This window comes from Ahaetulla prasina, chromosome 1 (assembly GCF_028640845.1).
Source record: "Ahaetulla prasina isolate Xishuangbanna chromosome 1, ASM2864084v1, whole genome shotgun sequence".
Lineage (NCBI taxonomy): Eukaryota > Metazoa > Chordata > Lepidosauria > Squamata > Colubridae > Ahaetulla > Ahaetulla prasina.
In genome coordinates, this window is record NC_080539.1 from 259,254,365 (window position 1) to 259,275,767 (window position 21,403).

General features: G+C 39.3%; 1 protein-coding gene across 1 annotated transcript in view; it reads left to right on the forward strand.

Annotated features, from left to right (window-relative positions):
- Positions 1-457: 457 nt before the first annotated feature.
- Positions 458-21,403, forward strand: part of LOC131184792 (ras-related and estrogen-regulated growth inhibitor-like) — a 44,146-nt gene continuing 23,200 nt past the window's right edge. Inside the window, exon 1 of the mRNA XM_058156515.1 lies at positions 458-667. Within this exon, the coding sequence (XP_058012498.1) occupies positions 571-667 (97 nt within the window). The 5' untranslated portion in view covers positions 458-570. The remainder of the gene's footprint in view (positions 668-21,403) is intronic.

Sequence of the window (21,403 nt, forward strand, 5' to 3'; positions counted from 1 at the left end):
ACGGGGTCAGAGGAAAAAGGCAGTCCAGTGGCCCTTTGGGGGGAAAAAACACCTTTGAGGAAATTATGTCCTGGATGACTGAGAATCTCCACAGACGCTCGAACCGACCGCGAGCGCCTCAAGAGCCACGCGGGGCAGCGGCAGCAACCCCGCTTTGTGCGGAGTTCACGCGCCCCCGCTAATTAATGCTTAGAGCCACCCCCACCCTCCACCCGAAGTGGCGACTGAAGGCGCAGCCGGTCCCAGCTTGCCATCGCGACTGAGTTTAAGATTTAGCCGAGGCTCACCCGGCTTGCCCTTTTTCTGTGCGCCTCAGCCTCTCGCGCGGGCGAGGGGCGGGGTCGGCGGCCCCAGAACTGGGTTACGCGATCCCAGGAGGAGCCGACGGCTGTGACCAGCCCCTCCTGGGCGGAGCTCCACGCCCCCCACCCCTACACACACACACAGCCGTTGACGCCCGGCTGCCGAGTGGCGTGAGTTGGAGTCCGGGCTGTGCATGGGGTTCCCGGTGGCAGCGAGCAGCGGTATCTCCCTCAAGCGTCTTGCGCGCCGTCGAGCGCCGGCCTCGCCATGAGTTTCCCGCGACCGCTGCGCAGAGCTGTCAGCTTGACCCCCGCGCGGACTCTCCGACTGGTGGTGCTGGGACAGGGCGCCGTGGGCAAAACAGGTACCCATCCTTATCTTCGGGGGCTTGAAAGTCTTGAGCCGCCGTGTCGTTTCCCTATTCAAATCCGACGCTCTCTTCCCAAAAGTCAGGCAACCCGCCTCTGCCCTCCAGGTCGAGGCGTCAGTTACCGAAGTCTTGTAGTTCTGTCCCCCCCCCCCCCGCACCCGCGGGAGAAATCGCTGTCTCCTGTGCTGTCGAAAGTGGAACTGCGTGGCATAGTTTACCTTACCAGCGGGAAGCGACTTCCCATCGCCAATTTATTCGGAGATTTTTCAAAGCGAAAACTTCACACTCGTCCAAGGATCAGTTAGTATCCCAGGTAGGTGGTGCGGTTTGGAGGTTAGAAAAGGAAAGGAAGCGCTGAACTCCTCTGGCTGCCCGTGAGAGAACCCGTGTGGAGGGGCATATGTGGACCCTTCGTGCTTAATCCAACTCAGAAACTCATGTAGTACTGCAACATCATTGCTCTACCATGAGCAGTTGTACAAAGTGAACACTCAGGTCTCCCAAGTACAGTGCTGGAGCTGCCTTCCAGAAAAAAGCACATCTGTTTTTCAGATAGATGGGGGAGCATTACCTCTATTTGTCCTTTACTGCTTTATTCAATTTCTCAAAATCCACAAGCCTTCGATAATATAGAAGCTCTTTAACTCAACATCTGTGTTGAAATTTGGGAAGAGTCTGCTAGTGCTTTTTGAATTAACAGATTTATTTAAGACCTGAGCTTTTATGCAATTTTATGCCTATATGTTTGTTGAATTATTCTGAAAATACCCTTCCCTTTTTGTTGGGAAAGTAAGATGCTCCCAATGGAATCAGACCAGGGATTGCTTTCTCCACCACTCTGGATCAGAAATTCAGTCAAAAAAAGTTACCTGAACCAAACACAGGTTTTGTTCACAAGTGATTTATGAGTTGCCTGAGTAGCTGTGGCTTTGTCAATCCTGCTTTATTTGCTTTTATTAATAGGGTTTAAATCCTGCTGTCCCATGAATCTTAGTTTTAGTGTGTGGCAAGAACTTCAACCCAGATCTCCCAGCCTGAAATAAAAGAGAGTGTCAGCTGCTCATGCTAGTTCTTGCTTTACATTTGTCATATTGAGGCTTCTATTCTCACTTTTCTTCTTAACTGTGGAGGAAATTAAAAGTTAGACTTGTGTCATAGTTGCATTCTGCACTGATATAGTTTGCCACCAAACTTCTTCTCCAAAGTATTTAAATCATACTTGTTGATCTATATCTGCAAAGGAAGGAAAAAGACCATTCTTTTTAGCTTATTTAGGGAAGGGTTTAAATATGGGAACGCTATATTTGGCTCGAGTCTTGTCCATAGTATGTCTTTGCATCTAACCAATTCTTTGTCCAAAATATACCCCAACAGCTTTTGGAAACTGAAAGAAAGTGAAAGGATTGTATAAAAGGGAATAGAACAGACTAACAAAAATCAAGGAGATAAAAAGCAGGAATGTACTTTTTTTTTTTTGACTGAAGGTAGGGGTAATTTTCTTTTAATAGTGGGCTCATGGTGAAATGCAGATAAATGTTGCATGGATCACTTTCTTTCATGTTGCTGTCAAAATGTAAATTAAAATTTGAAGTGCAGTTATCCTAATCTTAGCCTTCCATCACTTATATGGTAGTATTTATTTATTTATTTAGTAAATTAATTGGCTACCCATCTCATATGCATGACTTTGTGCAGCCCACAATTTAAAAAAAAACAATGTTTTTAAAATTTTATTTTTATTTATTTATTTGTCAAACACAACAATGTATATAAGTATAAGCATGAAATAACCATACGAATTGGATACAAAAGGGAACATTAGGACAGGAATGGTAGGCACGCTGGTGCTCTTATGCACGCCGCTTACAGACCTCTTAGGAATGGGGTGAGGTCAACAGTAGATAGTTTTTGGTTAAAGCTTTGGGGATTTTGGGAAGAGACAATGGAATCAGGTAGTGCATTACAGGCATTAACAACTCTGTTACTGAAGTCATATTTTCTACAATCAAGATTGGAGCAGTTCACTTTAAGTTTGAATCTATTGTGTGCTCTTGTGGTTGAAGCTGAAGTAGTCTTCGACAGGGAGGACATTGTAGCAGATGATTTTATGAGTTATACTCAGGTCATACCGAAGACGGCGTAGTTCTAAATTTTCTAAACCCAGGATTTCAAGTCTGGTGGCATAAGGTATTTTGTTGTGATCAGAGGAGTGGAGAAGAACTCTTCTTGTAAAATATTTCTGGACACACTTAATTTTATTAATGTCCGAAATGAAGTGTGGGTTCCAGACAGGTGAGCTGTACTCAAGAATTGGTCTAACAAATGTTTTGTATGCTCTGGTTAGTATGGTAATCTTTCTGGAGAAGAAGCTACGCAAGATTAGGTTTACAACTCTTAAAGCTTTTTTGGCGATGTAGTTGCAGTGGGCTTTGGCACTTAGATCATTTGATATGAGAACTCCAAGGTCTTTGACAGACTGAGGGTCATCTACAAGGTCATGTCCATCAAGCTTGTGTTTAGTGTTCTGATTCTTTTTTCCAATGTGTAAGACAGAGCATTTGTTGGTTGAGATTTGGAGTTGCCAAAGTTTTGACCATTCCGACACAAAGTCAAGGTCTTTTTGAAGGGTAGCCGCATTATTGGTAGTGTTAAATAGTTTAACATCATTGGCGAAGAGAACACAATTACTTATAATATGGTCACAGAGGTCGTTAATGTATAGTATGAAGAGTGTTGGTTCTAGAACGCTGCCTTGGGGACACCGCTATTAACAGGAGCAAGATTTGATAGGGCACTGCCTATTTTGACCACTTGTTGCCTGTTTGAGAGGAACGCAGTTATCCAATTATGGAGGGGTCTGGAGCAATAGCATTTTGTTAACACGAGCAAGGCAAATATACAAAGAATCTCAAGATACAGTATTGGAGTTGCATTCCAGAAAACAAAACTCACCTCAGGCACTATCACTAACATTTGCTATTTGTACCAGGTGAAGCAAGTTTCTTTTCTTCCTAGACACGCAAGTCCTTTTACAGTATAGAATTTATCAAAACTTTTAATCCTATCTATCTACACCCACATATTTTCCTTTGGTGAATTTCTCTTCGATTAGAAATCTACAGAGATTTAATACCCTCCTTTTGCATTTTCTGCTAAAGGACAAAAGAAGTTAAGCACATTTCTATGAAGCTCAATGAAAGTTCCATTCAGATTGTCTTAGTAAAGTGATCCTTTGATGGAATCTGTTTCCTGGGGTATACATGCATTCCTGCCTTAAGCTTCTGAAACATAGACACATTGTCCCACTCTCTTCCTTTCTCTGTTACTCTTGCACTGATTTTTGATACTTGATTCAGTTGATCCAAATTTTAAAGCAAAGGTTCCTGAAAACATAGTTTGGGGGAGGGGGAGGATTAAATTATGCAGTATTGCTCTACTGCAACCACCACCTAATTAATCACACTTTTCTTCATATTTTACACTAACTATGATTTCAGAATAAAGTAGATAGACTTCTCAGTTGACTTCATTTCTGAATTATTCCACCTTTGGTGAGGAAACAAGTATTTGCATCAGTAGCTCTTGATCCTTTTGTTTCTTAAGTCTAACCAATAATACTGTCAAGAATGCTACCAGAATAGAAATGAAAAGTTTACCTTTTTCCGAGAAATATATATTTACAATAACTAGCATTGTTATTATATTTATGAATTGCAATTTGTAAATGCAGTGATAATTTAATAATCCCACTGCTGTAAACTGGAAATAATAAATGATTTCATCACTAAGAAAGATATGAATTAATTCATAGGGAAAAGTTTATGATTCTATTTCACTAACTAGCCTCTCAATTAAAAAAAAAATCAAAGGTCTGTTTACAACAGAGTTGCATATTGCAAAGAACTGTATCTCAGTCTAATAATAATCTCCATACAATCCAAATAGGATAGCTACTCAACTCTGGACAACGTCTCATGGATGGTACCACTTCTCTTTTTTTGATCATCAGCCATTCCCAAGCCCTAACCTCTTTCTAGTACCAGCTTTAAAAATGGAGCATAAAAAAGTGTGACACACATTAAAAAAAAAGAGAGGGCTCCAATATTGTTGCTGTCTTGGCTTCTATAAAACCTCATCCCATGGGCACCTGTCAATAACAAGAGTCTTTTTCTGCATGTATATTGTGAAGTGTCATTCTGGTGCCTCCTGATCAGTACTGCTTCAGAATTCTTGGTTTGGAGATTGTTTGCTCCACTGCTCTTTCTTTGCTGTCTTCTCTCCCCAGAGCACAGATTTGCATCCTACCTAGGGCAATTCTAAGCATCACCAGTACACATAATGTCACATTGGTGTACGTGATGTTTTATTTGAAAAAAAAAGATCCTATTTCAGATCTTTTTTCTAATCCCAATGGAATTCTGAAGGGGAAAAAAAATCTCACTTTAAAAACAAGCCAATTCATCTACCATATGGATCTCCTTAGTTTCTACCTTGGTAGAATCTTTACACTGCTGCCTCCAAGCTAGCTTTTATTTCTTGTAATTGTTGAACTCAATGTGGCTATTATGTTTTGTTGAACAACTTTTAAGGTTACTGTAATTTCTGCTTTGAATATGTCCTCCATCTTGACTCATCAAAAGAAATAACGTGCTATTCCCAAAATACCATTATGGATTCCTATTTCCTAGAGTGATGGGAGGTGAATTTGTCTTGTTTAATTCCTTTTAATGAAAAAAGTATTAGAAACTTCAAATTTTATTGATTATTTATTTAGTAACACAATGTATAGGGCTGCCCAATTCATGGTGACCCTGGGCAGCCTATAGAAGTAAAAGTCCATATATATACTGGCTATAAGAATCAAACTATTTTATTTTTACATAGCTACAAGTTATATGGAACACACTTATATAAAAAAGGAATAGACATTTTACTTTCCATCCCATTATACCTCAAGATTCAGATACGTCCAGCTGCCTCCTTCTACTTTTTCTTTACTTTTTTCAAATATACACATATATATATCAAGGAACTGAATGACTACAGACTAGTTGCTCTAACATCTGTAGACTTAAAAATCTTTGAAAGGCTAGTGCTGTCCCACTTGAAAACCATCACGGATCCGCTGTTAGACCCCTTGCAATTTGCATACCAAGCAAATAGATCAACAGATGATGCTGTTAATATAGCTCTGCACTACATCCTACAACATCTTGAATCTCGAAAGACCTACACAAGGGTCCTCCTTGCAGATCTTAGTTCAGCATTTAATACCATAATTCCAGACACGCTTCTAACTAAGCTAAACCAGCTACAGGTACCTGAACACACTTGTAAGTGGATCATAAGCTTCCTAACAAACAGGAAGCAGCAGGTGAAGCTAAGCAGAATCACATCAGATGCCTGTAAAATAAGCACAGCCCCCCCCCAAGGCTGTGTGCTCTCCCCACTTCTCTTCTCTCAGTATACCAATGACTGCATCTCTAACGATCCATCTGTTAAACTACTGAAGTTCGCAGATGACACAACAGTGATCAGTCTCATTCAAGACAATGATGAATCCGCATACAGACGGGAGATTGAACAACTAGCCTCGTGGTGCGACCAGAACAATCTGGAACTGACACACTCAAAACTGTAGAAATGGTGGTAGACTTTAGGAGAAACCCTTCCATACTTCCACCTCTTATAATACTAGACAACACAATATCAACAGTAGAGACCTTCAGATTTCTAGGTTCTACCATATCGCAAGATCTAAAATGGACAACTAACATCAAAAACGTCATCAAAAAAGCACAACAAAGAATGTTCTTTCTGTACTAACTCAGAAAGCTCAAACTGCCCAAGGAGCTGCTGATCCAGTTCTACAGAGGAATTATTGAGTCTGTCATCTGCACTTTTATAACTATCTGGTTTGGTTCTGCAACCCAACAAGACAGACACAGACTTCAGAGTATAATTAGAACTGCAGAAAAAACAATTGCTACCAACCTGGCTTCCATTGAGGACCTATATACTGCATGAGTCAAAAAGGGGGCTGTGAAAATATTTAGACCCCTTGCATCCTGGACATAAACTGTTTCAACTCCTACCCTCAAACCAACGCTACAGAGCACTGCACACCAGAACAACTAGACACAAGAACAGTTTCTTCCCAAACACCATCACTCTGCTAAATAAATAATTCCCTCAACATGTCAAACTATGTACTAAGTCTGCACTACTATTAATCTTCTCATCTTCTCATTGTTCCCATCACCCATCTCCTTCCACTTATGACTGTATGACTATAACTATGTTGCTTGTATCCTTATGATTTATATTGATACTGATTGTTTCCTGATTGCTTATTTGTACCCTATGACTATCATTAAATGACCTTAGAATTCTTGATGAAGGTATCTTTTCTTTTATGTACACTGAGAGCATATCCACCAAGACAAATTCCTTGTGTGTCCAATCACACTTGGCCAATAAAAAAATTCTATTCTATTCTATCAATATAGTTTGTTTTCAACCTGGTTGGATGAATAAGCCACATTTGTAAGGTTTATACCATACAATAAACCAGATTTAAGCAACATTTTCTAAGATAAGTGATATTTGACTGGGTTCAAATAACATATTATGCTACAAGCTATGATTTACTAGTGCAGTTGAATTTGGTAATATTTCACAGCTGCATTTCAGTAAACCTCTTTAAGTCAATGTAGGAAACAATATTCCATTCAAAAGCATTTATACTCTTTTCGTGGAGACCATGATTATTGGCATCAAAGTGATCACATTTGAGGAAGCAAATCATTTTTAAGAATAGCTCTGGCACTCCATCTTATTTAAGAGCTCAGGTACTACTTTTAATTACTACAGAAGAACAGGAATCTTCAACAATGCAACAGAAAACTTGATTTGGCAGGAATGGTCCTTAGACCTGAGTGGGAACATATTCCCATATCTTCCTGTCCTCCTATAACTCAGCCTAAGCACGTACCTTTGAAAAGAAAATCACCTCAACTTCTTTTTCTCTCCAATGTTTTTCTTTCCTTGTCTCAGATTTTAACTTGCAAGTTTCTTGGGGGAAGGTTTTAAGTTGCAAGCTACTGAGGATTTGGATCTCTCTTCTTGTACTCTGCAAAATGCTAAGCAGGCTGAGTTACTCATATACATACAAAATCTAGAATAATGATGCTAGTTTTGACTGGATCGTGACCAAGCCCAAGAGTGAGGGGATCGCTGATAATCAAGTGATGCCAGTCCCAATGCTGTACCTGTTTGACTCAGCAGCGTATCTTGTAGGCTTGTTAACCAAGACAAAGTAAAGTCTTGCGCATCCATTTTTAAAACCCCTGCACTGAAAGCAACTTTTATAGTTCCAGCCCACATATTATGCCCCCATCACAGCATTGAGGGCTTGCAGTTTGCCAGATTTGCCACGGAGGAAATGTGAGTAACGAGGAAAGACATCCAATTAAGGCAGACTTGTTCTGTGCTCTACTGGTAGCTGTCAGAGGCATTCTGATGTGCTGCTTAGAGCTGGGGAGGAGGTGAAATAGGATAAAAAAGTATCTTGAAAGGACACTTACAGCCTTTTTCACTCTTTTACAAAAATCATTTTTTTCTAGCGTAGACTCTGATTGCCACCAGAAAAAAAAGGGGGTGGGGACAGCTTTAATTAAGTATACGTTGGAACTTTTGTGAACTTTATGTGAGGGAAAAAAAGCATCTTTGTCTCTGCCTGTCTAAAGTTCAATCATGCAAGTTTATGAAGAGTCTAATGCTGCAATCACTTCTCCTTCCTGGAGGAAGATCTCTATTAAAAAGTTCTTCATGGCAAGATTACCTGTATCATGTTATTTATTTTTGCTTCTGGTTGTAAATCAACCCTACAATTAGGTAAGGAAGCCTCAGGCAATAGTCACTGGAGGTGGGGACATAATGGTAGTTCCCAAGTTGATCTTTACCCCACACAGCTATTATGTTCTTGGAAGGCAGAGTTATGTATACCACACAGCCTGTTTCTTCATCCCCTTAAACATGGGTTTCCAAACTTTTTCATGCTATAGAATCTGCTGTTTTAAAATTAAAAAAAACACACCTTGGGACCCCAGATCAGAAGGGTTGCAGCCTCTGAAGGTCAGAGGATAAATCCTCTCTCTTCTGTTCTGACTAAGGAGTCCATCCCTTGCAAAGAATTTTTCTCCCTCAATCCCTTGTGAAAAGTTTTGCATGGAGATTAAGGGAGAAGAGCTCTCTACAACAAGATAAGTGGTGGAAGGGGGGAAGCTCTCCAGAGACAGGTTCCCCCTATTCCATTCAAGTGCTTCTGGAATGCCAGGATTTTGTAGACCCCCCCCCCCCACATCCCTATTCTAAATGATTGGTGTCTCCTCCCAACCCTTTGGAACAGCCTCACACCTGAGATCTGATTGATTCCTACACTTTTAGGCTGTGAAGCAGGGGTGAAATCCAGCAAGTTCTGGCAGGTTCTGGAGAACCGGTAAGGGAAATTTTGAGCAGTTTGGAGAACTGGCAAATACCACCTCTGGCTGGCCCCAGAGTGGGGTGGGAATGGAGATTTTGCAGTATCCTTCCCCTGCCATGCCCACCAAGCCACACCCACAGAACCAGTAGAAAAAAAAATTGGATTTCACCACTGCTGTAAGACCTGGTTCTTCTCCCAACCATTGGGCTAGTGCAGGGGTCTGCAACCTGTGACTCTGGAGCCGCATGTGGCTCTTTCATCCCTCTGCTGCGGCTCCCTGTCGCTCAAAATATAGGTCCCTGTTGGTCAAAATATGGGACACCCGCCAGCACGTGATTTATTGAGCTTTTTGACCCATCTTTTTTTTTTTCGGAGTTCAAAATGTTTTTGTTGCATGCAGAAATAAAAATTTGTTTTCTGTGTAGCAGTTCATTGATTTCATAAATGCAACACACTATAGTTTTTTTTATACATAGCATAAAGGTAAAACGATATATGCAGTGTTACCTTCATTTTTAGATGTCAAAAGGGTTTTGTGGCTCCCGGTGTTTTGTTTTGTTTTCTGTGGGAAACGGGTCCAAATGGCTCTTTGAGTATTTAAGGTTGCCGACCCCTGGTCTAATGTGACGATTGACCTGCGAAGATGATTGGTATTACACCTGAGGGTAAGGGTAATTTTGTTTATAACTATTTTAATGAATTGTTGTGAGCCACCTAGAGTCATCATGTGAGATTGGTGGCTATATAAGACAATAAATAAACAAACAAAACAAAACAAACAATATTCAAGCATGATAAAGCATCCTAAGGCATTGTCAATGCTGAAATAAGAATTGACTGACAAAACAATTGGCCAAGAGAGAAGGGAGCAGTCAGCCCTACTATTTCTGATTTTTAAAAAATCAATCTAGCTTTCTCCAGCCTGGTGTATTGCAGTTATAGTAGGACCACAACTTTCAAAATTTCAATTTGCAGAGAAAATGGAAAAGGTATCTGAAGGATGCCAATCTGACTTGATCTCTTAGCTTTTGCACATTGTATAGATATAGAATCATCAAATCACAGAAATGTAGAGTTGGAAGGGACCAATTAAACCATCCGTGAGATTTGGCTGTCCTGTCTCTTTTTAAAAATCTCAAGAAATGGAGAACACACAACTTATATAGATAAATATTTCCCTGTTGTACAGATCTTACATTGTGAAATTTTTCCTTATTAGTGGAAAGCACTTGAAAATTTGTCAGAACCAGTGGAAAATAGCTATGAAACAATGCAGCTAGATCCTTGGGTAATTCATCACTTTTTTCCTTTTAGCCAACCTTAAAGGAAATATTTTACTACACTTGTATCTGTTATGAAACTCTCAAAGGAAATATCTCTTGCCATAAAAGTGAAAAAAGGGAGCCATATACCTTACAGAAGATATTGCAAGTAAATTAATTCAGTCCTTCAGGCTTTGCTGTTGTAAATTCAAAAATAGGAGCTGAATTGTGCACTGAGGGTGAGGTTAGCTGGCTCTAAGTAGTGTTTCTTCATATAATATGTGATCGTCAGCTAATTATTATAGCTTATTGAACATATTCTGTTTAAAACAAATCACATGATGTGTGAAACAACCATTGAGTTCCTATTATAGGTAGTCTTTAACTTAAAACATTTCATTTACTTACAGTTCGAAGTTACAATGACCATGAAAAAAATGACTTATGACCATTTTTCACACTTACAGCCATCACATGGTCACATGATCAAAATTCATACACTTGGCAACTGACTTATATTTATGAGAGTTGCAGTGTCCTGTGATCACTTTTTGCAACTTCTGACGAGCAAAGTCAACGAGGAAGTCATCACTTAACAGCTGTGTCACTTAACAGTTGTGGCAAGAAAGGTTGTAAAATGGAGCAAAACTTACTTTACAAATGTCTCACTTAGTACCCAGAATTTTGGGTTCAATTGTCATAAGGACTACCTGAATTCAAATATATTCGTGATCATTAAAATGTTACATTAAAGAAAAAAGGCAAAATGTATTTCTAGGTTCTTTTACTCTGTTAATCCTATTCAGAGAAGTAAATCCTGTTTGATATTTAATTCGGTCCACACATTGCTCAAGTATGGTTTAATAATGATTCATTAAATAAACTGCAATAAGGACTTGCACAACACATTAATCCATAATCAAATGTTTAGTGTTTTCTATAAAATAGGCCAGCGGGATTAATATTTGAGATGGACAGTAGAAGTCCAGTCCGTCAAAAATTCAATCCTTGGCTGAATTGTATCAGCTGGATAGAAAAGAATCTAAAGGTAATGATAAATCATTACCAGTGGAATTGCTGAAAATAGGGAATAATGATCCTTTCTGCAAAACCCCTAGTTTTGAGGTGGTCAATTTAGATAATGGTAACTGTTTGTTCCACATAAAAATTGGTTCTTCATTGTGAAAATAGTCAGGTTACAGCAGAAAATGGGGATATTGAGAATAAAAGCTGTACTTTAAAACATCAATTGTTTTTAGTAAGTTGAGCAGTACATTTCCCCCATTACCAATTGTAAATCATCAAATTTAATTTTAACCTATTAAAATCAGCTGAGAGTCAGTTTGGTTAAAGCACCAAGAGATCAAGTGTTCTTGTCCTTCCCTCAAGCACAAAACCATCTGGGTGATCTTGTTCCAGTCGCTCTCACTTAGCTCTAGAAAGGGGACAATAGGGAACCACTTCTGAAATCTTGCTAAGAAAGCTTCAGGGACTTTGTAGACATTGTTGCCAGTAGTGAATCTGATTTGAAGGCACCAAAATTATTATCATCCAATTCTGAAAAAGAGACTGATGGCTGCCAAAAAATACCTTTGCAGGCCACACACCACTGCAGACCAGATACCAGTGCCCTACAAATTGAGGGATTGTGGTAGGTGACCAGTATTTGGAGAGCCTCAAGTTCCTGTGTCTAAAACCATTTTGTGATTGACATATGCATGCGCACTGTTTATCTGTGCTCATTGGAAATCCTTTCTGTTTGGTTTTTTTGCCCTCCATGAGGTCTTCCAACAGGAACAAAAATGGGGGGATTGTGCTCAGTTTTGGCATCATCCTGACCCTCAACTCCTTCCTTGCAATGTTGCCTTATGTTGCTTTCTCTTGACATTTCTAATCAGTTCAATTGGCTTGCCTTCTTAATAGAAATTCATATGCACTTTCAGTTTGGGAGGTTGCCTAGTTCCCACTGTGGAAGCAAAGCACTTCCCAGAACTCCAGGCTTATTTGTTCTGTGGTCTTGCCCTTTACCAATAAGTCCTTAAAGATGGAGATAATTACAGGCTGCTACATTTTGTATGTAATACTCTGGTTTTACTTATATATGGCACAGTGTACCATGTGTTGTCATCTGATATCTATTTCTAGAAACTTCTTCAATTAACATTGACCTTCATTACCTTTGCTTGGTTCTTCCCACTAAACCAGCAAGCTATTAAGATTTAACATAGAGCAGCAACGCCACAGTAAACTGCTGATGTAATTGTGTGGGATGGTGATTTGGGGTCTGTTCCTTATTTAGTTGCTATCATGGTGTGTAGGTAGATATCTGTTCCCTTCCTTATTTCTGAGTTGACTTTGTGAAACAGCTGTTTGTAATTGGCCTTTCCTGTAACCATATATTGTCCTTTAATGTTTCTCATAGGAAATGTTCTAGCAAAAATGGAGTGTGTGTGTGTGAGAGAGAGGAGCTTTATTTGTTTATTATGCTTTATTTACTTTCTTGTTATAGTGTCTTAGGGCCCTCATTTCTGTCTCTTTGTTTGATCCAATGATCAGACAGACTTCTGTGGTTCTAGTCAAGACCTAAGGTATTTGAAATAGATATATAAAGAACTGTTTAAATTGCTTATTGGCTCATAGGGCCATTAGCCATTGAGACCATATCTATCAGTCTTTAGATAGATTAATGGCAAATATAATAGAAGGCTGTGTTTGGTAATGACTCTATAATTTCTGAAATTGCCTACCAAGGCAAGGGTTGTATATTAGCACTAGACATGCTCTGAAAATGATTTGGAAAAAAAATGTGTTACAACATATGCAACCAAAGGACTACTTGCTAAATAGCCATATCCTTTTTTAGACCCTCCTGAAAATTTGAAAAAATAAAAAATAAAACTACATTCTTTTAACTCAATGTTATTTTTTACAAAATAAAATCAGTACAAATGATAAACAAGGAAAGTAAAAGTAAAGAAAAGTAAAAGAAGGATGATTATAAATAAGAAAAAAAATATTTATTTATTTATTTATTGAATTTATATTGCCGCCTATTCACCCATGAAGACTCAAGGTGGCTTACAGAATATAAAGCCACATTTAAAACAATAAAACTAATAAAAAGAATCAAATAAATTAATATAGTATAATATAATAAAATCACCTCACACCTCACCCCCCCCATCCCGGCGACAGCAGATCACATGAGCCATTTAATGGGCTCCATCCCACCCTGGGTTCCTCAGGACCACTGGCAGAACCAGGTCTTCAGCATCTTCCAGAAGAGTATTAGAGTGGCTGCTGTTCTAATCTCTGGGGGAATGATGTTCCAGAGAGAGGGAGCCACCATAGAGAAGACCCTTCTTCTGGGTCCCACCAGATGTATCGCCATTGAGGATGGGACCTGCAACATCCCTGCCTCCTCGCTCTGATGGGTTGGGTAGATGTGACCAGCAAGAGATGGTCCCTCAGATAATCTGGTCCCAAGCCATGAAGGGCTTTAAAGGTGACAACCAGCACCTTGAATTGCACCTGGAACCAAATCAGTAGCCAATGCAGCTCCTGCAGGAGAGGTAATACGTGTACTATTCAAAGTTACAATGGCATTGAATGAGTGATGGTTACATCTGGTTCTTGAAATGCTGACTCTCCCAGCATCCCTGCAGTCACATGACTTAGGCACTTAGCAACCAGCTGGCATTTATGGTGGTTGCAGTATCTAGTGGTCATATGATCATACTTTGTAACTTTCCCTGTTGGCTTTGCACAAGCAATCAATGAGGAAGCTTTCAGGGAAGGTTACAAGTTGCTCAGGTTAGTTGCCTCCAGCTCCTCTTTTCTTGGATTACTCCTCATTGGCTACCCATGGACTTTCATGCACCTGAGCCTTATGCACTCTCCCGAGCTACTCTCCCGAGCTACTCATGAACCTTCCCTCACCCAGCACCAGCAGCCACCACAAACTTCTCTGAGCTCAAACCATGTCTCTGACTACCTGCGTCCCCTTTTCCTTCCTCTTTTACCTGGTCTCTCCACTTACTTTGCTTCTTGGAAGCCAACAGGTAATTGTGAGGAGGTGCTCACTTAATGACCCACATTCCTCACTTAACAATGGCAACGGGCTTCAGGGATTGCTGTTGCTAAGCAATGTGGTCACATGACATCATACTTTATAACTGCACCATTTAATGACAGAAATTCCAGTCCCAGTTGCCATTTTAATTCAAGGTCTACCATAAAGAAGTAGCTTCCAATTTTCTTTACAATGCTTATAAATGCATTTATATTTTATCCCTTCTCCGTGTTTTATATCATAGTTCCCTTCTTTCCATATTGTACCTTTTCTAATCATCAACCCATAAATCACAAGCTGTATTTTTTCATTTTTAGCAAAAAAATCCATAGTTTCTAGTCTCTAATAAATGTACCTGTTGTCTAAAAAAGAAGAGATGTGGCTGCCTAAATGATTAGCAGAGATGCTGCACCCATGCAAATTCCAAAGTGTATCTTCCACATAATTTTTAGAAGTGCACAGTGATAATACAGTATATATTATAGCAGTTTAATTGGAAACAACTTAAAATAATAAAGTTAACTTTGCTATTCCAATTATAAGTATACAATATATTCATATGTATATGTACAGATACATGCATATCTAGGGTCACAGTATTAATAACTTTGGTGTGGCCTTTTAAAATTGCTTTATATTGTTTAAATGGTTGCATTCAGTTTTGTAATTGCATTTATTAGGTTGTTTTTATATTTATATTTTATGTTTTAATTATGAGCTTATATTGTTTTGTGTGTGTGTGTGTGTGTGTGTGTACTGTGTTTCCCCGAAAATAAGACCCTGTCTTATATTTTTTTGAACCCTGAAATAAGCGCTTGGCCTTATTGCCATGCACCTAAAAGCCTGATTGGGCTTATTATCAGGGGATGTCTGATTTTGGGGAAAACAGGGTATATATATTTATTTCAATATGTAGGACTTGGCGTATTCGGGTCTTTTCCCGTGTAAGCTTGAGAGTATCTTGCCGATGTTTCAACGAGGTCTCAATCATCATCTTCAGGCTGGTGCTTACGGCTTTGTGCTTGTTCACACAAACACAAAGCCATAAGCACCAGCCTGAAGATGACGAGTGAGACCTCGTCAAAACGTCACCAAGACACTTCCAATTTTACGCGGAGAAAACCCGAATAACCAAAGACCTACATATATATATATATATATATTCGGGTTTTCTCCCGCGTAAAATTGGACGTGTCTTGGCGACGTTTCGACAAAGTCTCATTCGTCATCTTCAGGCTTCAGCTTCGTGCTTCTGGGAGCAATGTGTGATTGCAGCTATTTCTTCCTTTTTAACTGCTAGTGGGGGTTTGAACTGATTGGGTGAGAGCTTGGCTGTGCTCTGATTGGATGGGGTTTTTTTTGTGCTCTGATTGGATGGGGGTGTGTCCTGTTTGGCTGGGGGCTTGGTTGTCCCCCTGCAACTCAGACTAATCTGAGCACAACCAAGCCCCCACCCAAACAGGACACACCCCAGCCAATCAGAGCACAAAAAAACCCCCTTCCAATTAGAGCACAGCCAAGCTCCCACCCAATCAGTTCAAACCCCCACTAGCAGTTAAAAAGGAAGAAACAGCTGCAATCACACATTGCTCCCAGAAGCACGAAGCTGAAGCCTGAAGATGACGAATGAGACTTCGTCGAAACGTCGCCAAGACACTTCCAATTTTACGCGGGAGAAAACCCGAATAACCAAAGACATATATATATATATATATATATATATATATATATATATATACACATATGAAATAAAAACATACCACTTTTAAAATTAATATTCGATTCAGATAACTTTTCTGATAAATTGTGTTTTTTATAAGTTTCTCCGGCTATTAAAATTGGCAAAATTGTGTTAACTAGTTGTGGGGTAAAATTGATGAAAGGTTAGACAATGGTTTACATCTTTCCCTTCTCCTGAGAGAAACTCATTGCAATTCTCATGCTCAGATTTTGAGTATACAATAAATCTTGCAGTTGTGGTTTTTAATATCCCACTTGCTACCTTTTTTCCTCTTAATATAACATTATACAAAACACATCTAAAAGAGCATATGTTTTAGAGTATAAAAAAGCATATGTTTTATAGTTAATCTCAGTGATGGGATTCAGCCAGTTCGCACCACTTCGGGAGAACCGGTTGTTAACTTTCTGAGCAGTTTGGCAAACAGATTGTTGGAAGAAATTATTAGAGCAGAGAACTGGTTGTTAAATTACTTGAATCTCACCACTGGTTAATCTCCATGGACTTTCTCATAAGGCAGCAAAGCAAACATGTTTATATAAATGGTCTTTGGCAAATGCTAAAGGAAATCTAGAATCAACTTTTTGACTATCTTGGCTTTAAAATTTTAAATGAATCTTGTTTTATAATGTGGAATTTATTGAGTGAAATATGATTTTCAAAACCTCTATACTAAATGTCATATAAAAACTCCTGCTTTCATTGTATCAGCTTGAAAGCCACTGCTGTGAAATGCAATCAAGACACAATGTGAGGAGGATGAATGCCTTTAAACTCGGAGAATTGTAATTACAACTATGTACAACACCAGCTCTTCAGGAATATGTGCCTCCCCATTAAGAGCTACCGGTAATTGTACTTAGAATTGTAGGCATGTATTTATTTGATTTACAAGGCAGCTAACAAAAATTAAAATACAGAACAGAATGCTTAAATTGTTGTAAAATTAATTGATAACTTAAGAAAGAAAAGGAAATAAGTCTTGCCTGCTCCTCTAAAGATTAGGAGATGGGGGTACAAAGTGCAGCTTCCAAGGCTGTGTGTTCTACAGGCTGAAAATTTAAAAAATACCATTTCTTGTTTCCTGGATATATGAACCTCTGATGGGGCATTTTTACAATCTCTCCTGCAGATTGTATAACTGGCCAAATTCTATTGTGGAATATCTAGCAGGCCCTAAGAATTCAAGAGTGGAAATAGGACCATTGCAAAAGAGTCATGTCAGCCCAGGGGAAGAGAGCAGTGTGAGAAAGAGTCTCCAAGTGACTTGACCTCCATTATGCTAGGCACAAGTTGAGCTGTGGAGTTATTTTGAAGGTTTTCATGATTTTGTTACAATAATCAACTGGCAATAAAGACCTTTTCAAAAATCCATGTAAATTTTGTTTTCTGAATTTACTTATCTCAAATTGCTTAACAACAATCTTGTAAGTCTCATTACTTTCCCATTAGTAAAAGAATTGATCCTCATTAGCAAAGAACTAGATTATAGTTATCAAGCCTTATGACAATCCATTGTCTTCAGAGCGAGTAGTTGCAGCTTAGACAAGTGGTAGATACACAGAAAACAACTTTGCACAATGCTCTGATGCTGTGGCTGGCATTTGATCAAAGTTTGCTTCAATCTGAAAGAGTGCTGCAGGATTGTCTCCCACTAGTTATACTTCATTCCCCTGAGAATCAGCTGGAGAGGTTTGATTTGTTGTTGTTGGTCTCAGGATCAAGTCCTAATCTTCATGAACTGTTTATGGCAACTAAGCCACCAAAGGTCCCTGAAGTTTGATGCAAAGTGGCATTTGTTGACAACTTTTGAAAGGAGTAGCACAGTGGTGAAATCCAATATTTTTTACTACCGGTTCTGTGGGTGTGGCTTGGTGGACATGGCTTGGTGGGCGTAGCAAGGGAAGGATACTGCAAAATCCCCATTCCCACCCCACTCCTGGGGAAAGGATTGCAAAATCTCCATTCCCACCCCACTCTGGGGCCAGCCAGAGGTGGTATTTGCCGGTTCTCTGAACTGTTCAAAATTTCCACTACCAGTTCTCCAGAACCTGTCAGAACCTGCTGGATTTCACCGCTGGAGTAGCAGCCAGGTGGGCATTCCATTCATTGCAAATGATGCCATCCTGGACAATTGTTGAGATTTTATGCAAAGATTTGGAGCTGCCTTTGACAGCATCATCAGAAAATTGATTGTTAATCTATAAATGTATAATTTGTGCCAAGTACACAAGCACATGGTAGATTTTTTTTACCATTTTTAACGGGGGTTTTTTTCTTCACCAGGAACATGGACTCAGATGATTTTGCCCCAAATGACCATTTTAGAAAGATTTCTGTGATGAACTAAGAAATGAATTTGTGAGACAGGGCACACCAGAGTTATTTCAGCCTCATGTGGTCATTGATAATAGGTTGGAAGAGGAGAAAATAGCAGACAATTTTACAGCCTTTCTTTTTTATTTGTTTTAACCCTGCCTATAATTAACTCAAGGCAGCAAGCATATCTAATATTCCTTACTCTTTCTATTTTCCCCACAACAACAATCCTGTGAGATGGGTTTGGCTGAGAAAGAGTGACTGGCCCAAAGTCACCCAGTCAGCTTTCATGCCTAAAATGGGACTAGAACTCTCAGTCTCCTGTTTCTAGCCTGCTGCCTGAACCACTCCACCAAACTGGCTCTTCACCTATTCCCTCCCTCCTTCCTCATTGTCTCCTTGGATGTCCGTGATATGGAGTCAATGTGCATTGGAGCAAGGAAGAGATTCTTGCCTGCAATGGAGAAACAACGAAGATGTGTCCTCAAATTATATTTTTACTATGACACCTTTGAGCACGCACTGATGAATTGCCAATCTGGCAGCTAGAAGGTATGAAGATTTCGGTCACTTTGTGAGTGAGTTTCCAAATTCTTCCAAAGCCTTGATACCAGGAAACTTTGCAGCTCCCTGCCCCCACGCAAGAGCTCTTGTAAGGAGGCCTTCAGGCAAATAAGGAAGCTCCAACACTAGGCATTTTATTATTTCCATCAATCTTTGTACTTTTTAAAATTATTTCGTTTATATATAATTTATAGATTGTCCAGTTTCCAACAATCCTGAGTGGCTTGCAGTTAAAAGTAAAAATAAAGTAGAATAGATTATAGAAAGAAGAGTAATATGATGTAACTTTATAGCTAGAAGTTAAAATATATTTAAAACTGCTGTGAAGACTATCAGAAGCCTCTTTATATTTTTCCTATTCTTTTTAACTTTTTCTTTGTACTTTTTCTTTAATTTCTTTCTCTTTCTTTTCTCTTCCTTATTTTCTGTTAGTTTGTGTTAGCCTTTATATTCTTGCTTAAACATTTTAATAAAAACTATACATAAAAAGTAAAATACCACATGCAAGAAAAAAGAGTCATGAATGACTCCAGAAACAACAGAAAATTAAAGAAAATACATCCAATAGGAGCGCAACCTTCTCTTTGCCCCAGAGGCTGGGAGCAAAGCCAGGTCTTTAATGGTTTTCTGAATGCCATTAGGTTGGGAGCCATCTGGATCTCTGGGGGGAATATCATTCTAGAGGGCAAGCACAGCAGCAGGCAAAGCACGCTTCCTAGACTCCACAAGATGATCTTGCTTAAGCAATGGGACTTAGGATGTGCCTCTCAGCTCTTTTGGACTTGGGATTGGCTGCTATTTTGATGAATGAAGATACTGTGAATCATTTCATCTTTCACGTACAACTGCAAGTCGTGAAGACAGAGGGTAGATCTAGTCTCATCCTACAACATAGAAGTCTTCTGCAGTGAAAATAAATGACCACAAATAATTATTCCGACTATATTTGACTGCTTCCTTGCACAGTTCGATTATCTTGGGGATAGACTAGCTACAAATGCATAATCCTGGTATTAATTGGAACATAGGACAATTTCTTCTCTTCTCAATGTTATAAGCTGCAGCATTTCCAGGCCTTGGGCTTTTCTCCTGTTCTTCCTTCCTTGATTGGAAAATATACAGATTTTACTGATTTTTGAACAGGCAGGAAGTGATGACCTTGCCACCCCACCAAATATGTGTGTGTGTGTGTGTGTGTGTGTGTACACAATTAACTAACTGCCTAGAGTCCAGATCCTAGTTGAACAGCAGTATCCCATGTCTGTGTAAGAATTGGCAGCTTTACAGAAATTTTTGGATGACATTCTAGCAAAAGGATTTATTTTCCCTCCTTTGTCTCCTGGATCTTTGCCAACATTTTTTGTAAAACTCCCTTAAGAGTTATGCATGAATATAGACTTCTGAACCATTAGGGATTAGTAATCACTGCCTCTTATTTTGGACTTGGTAGGCTACCTCCAGAAGACACAGGTTTCATTGTATTTATTGAAACTGCAGCTTGATTTAGATGAAAGAGAGTCATAAATACTTAACAGTCTTTGACATTATGAGATGCCTTTTGGACTTTTTAATTGTGCCACAATTTTTGCCAGATTCATGAATTATTTTCAGATCTTTTGGACAACAAATATGCTATATTTGTTTACCTAGATGACATTCTGATTTTTTTTCCCCAAAAGAGCCTTGTCTGCATTCTACTCATGTCAGAAATATGCTAGAACTCCTATACAAACATAATTAGGTTAAGTTGAAATAGTGTGTAGTTGAGAAGGGCTGTCCGCTGTTGCCTTGTGTGATGTCCATTAGGCTAAGGCTCCCCAGTCACTCTTCTCCTCCAGACTATGATCTTGGATCATAATTCTCAATTTCCACCCCTGTTCTGAAAAGCCCTCTTCCAATTACTAGGTATTCATCTGTCATCACCAAGAGACAAATGGCAGACAGAGAAGACAAACTTTGTACTAGAACAATATTTGTGTTGCTTTTTGTTATGTCGACAAGACAACTAGCCTGACTTGTTGCCACTGGCAGAATTTGCATGTAACATCTCTCTTCATTCCTTCATCAGTATGTCTCCCTTCCAAACAGTTTATGGGCACAACCTGTACTCCTTGTCCTCCAGAACTTTTGTCTCTGTGGTTCCTCTGATTTTTTCCAAGAGCTACAATCAGCACAACCTCTCATAAGAAAACAGCTAGATTTTCCCAAGATGCTATATGCACAGGCAGCAGATTTGCATAGACAAAAAGGCACAAGAATTGCTGTGTTTGCCTTCATCCTGCTTGGC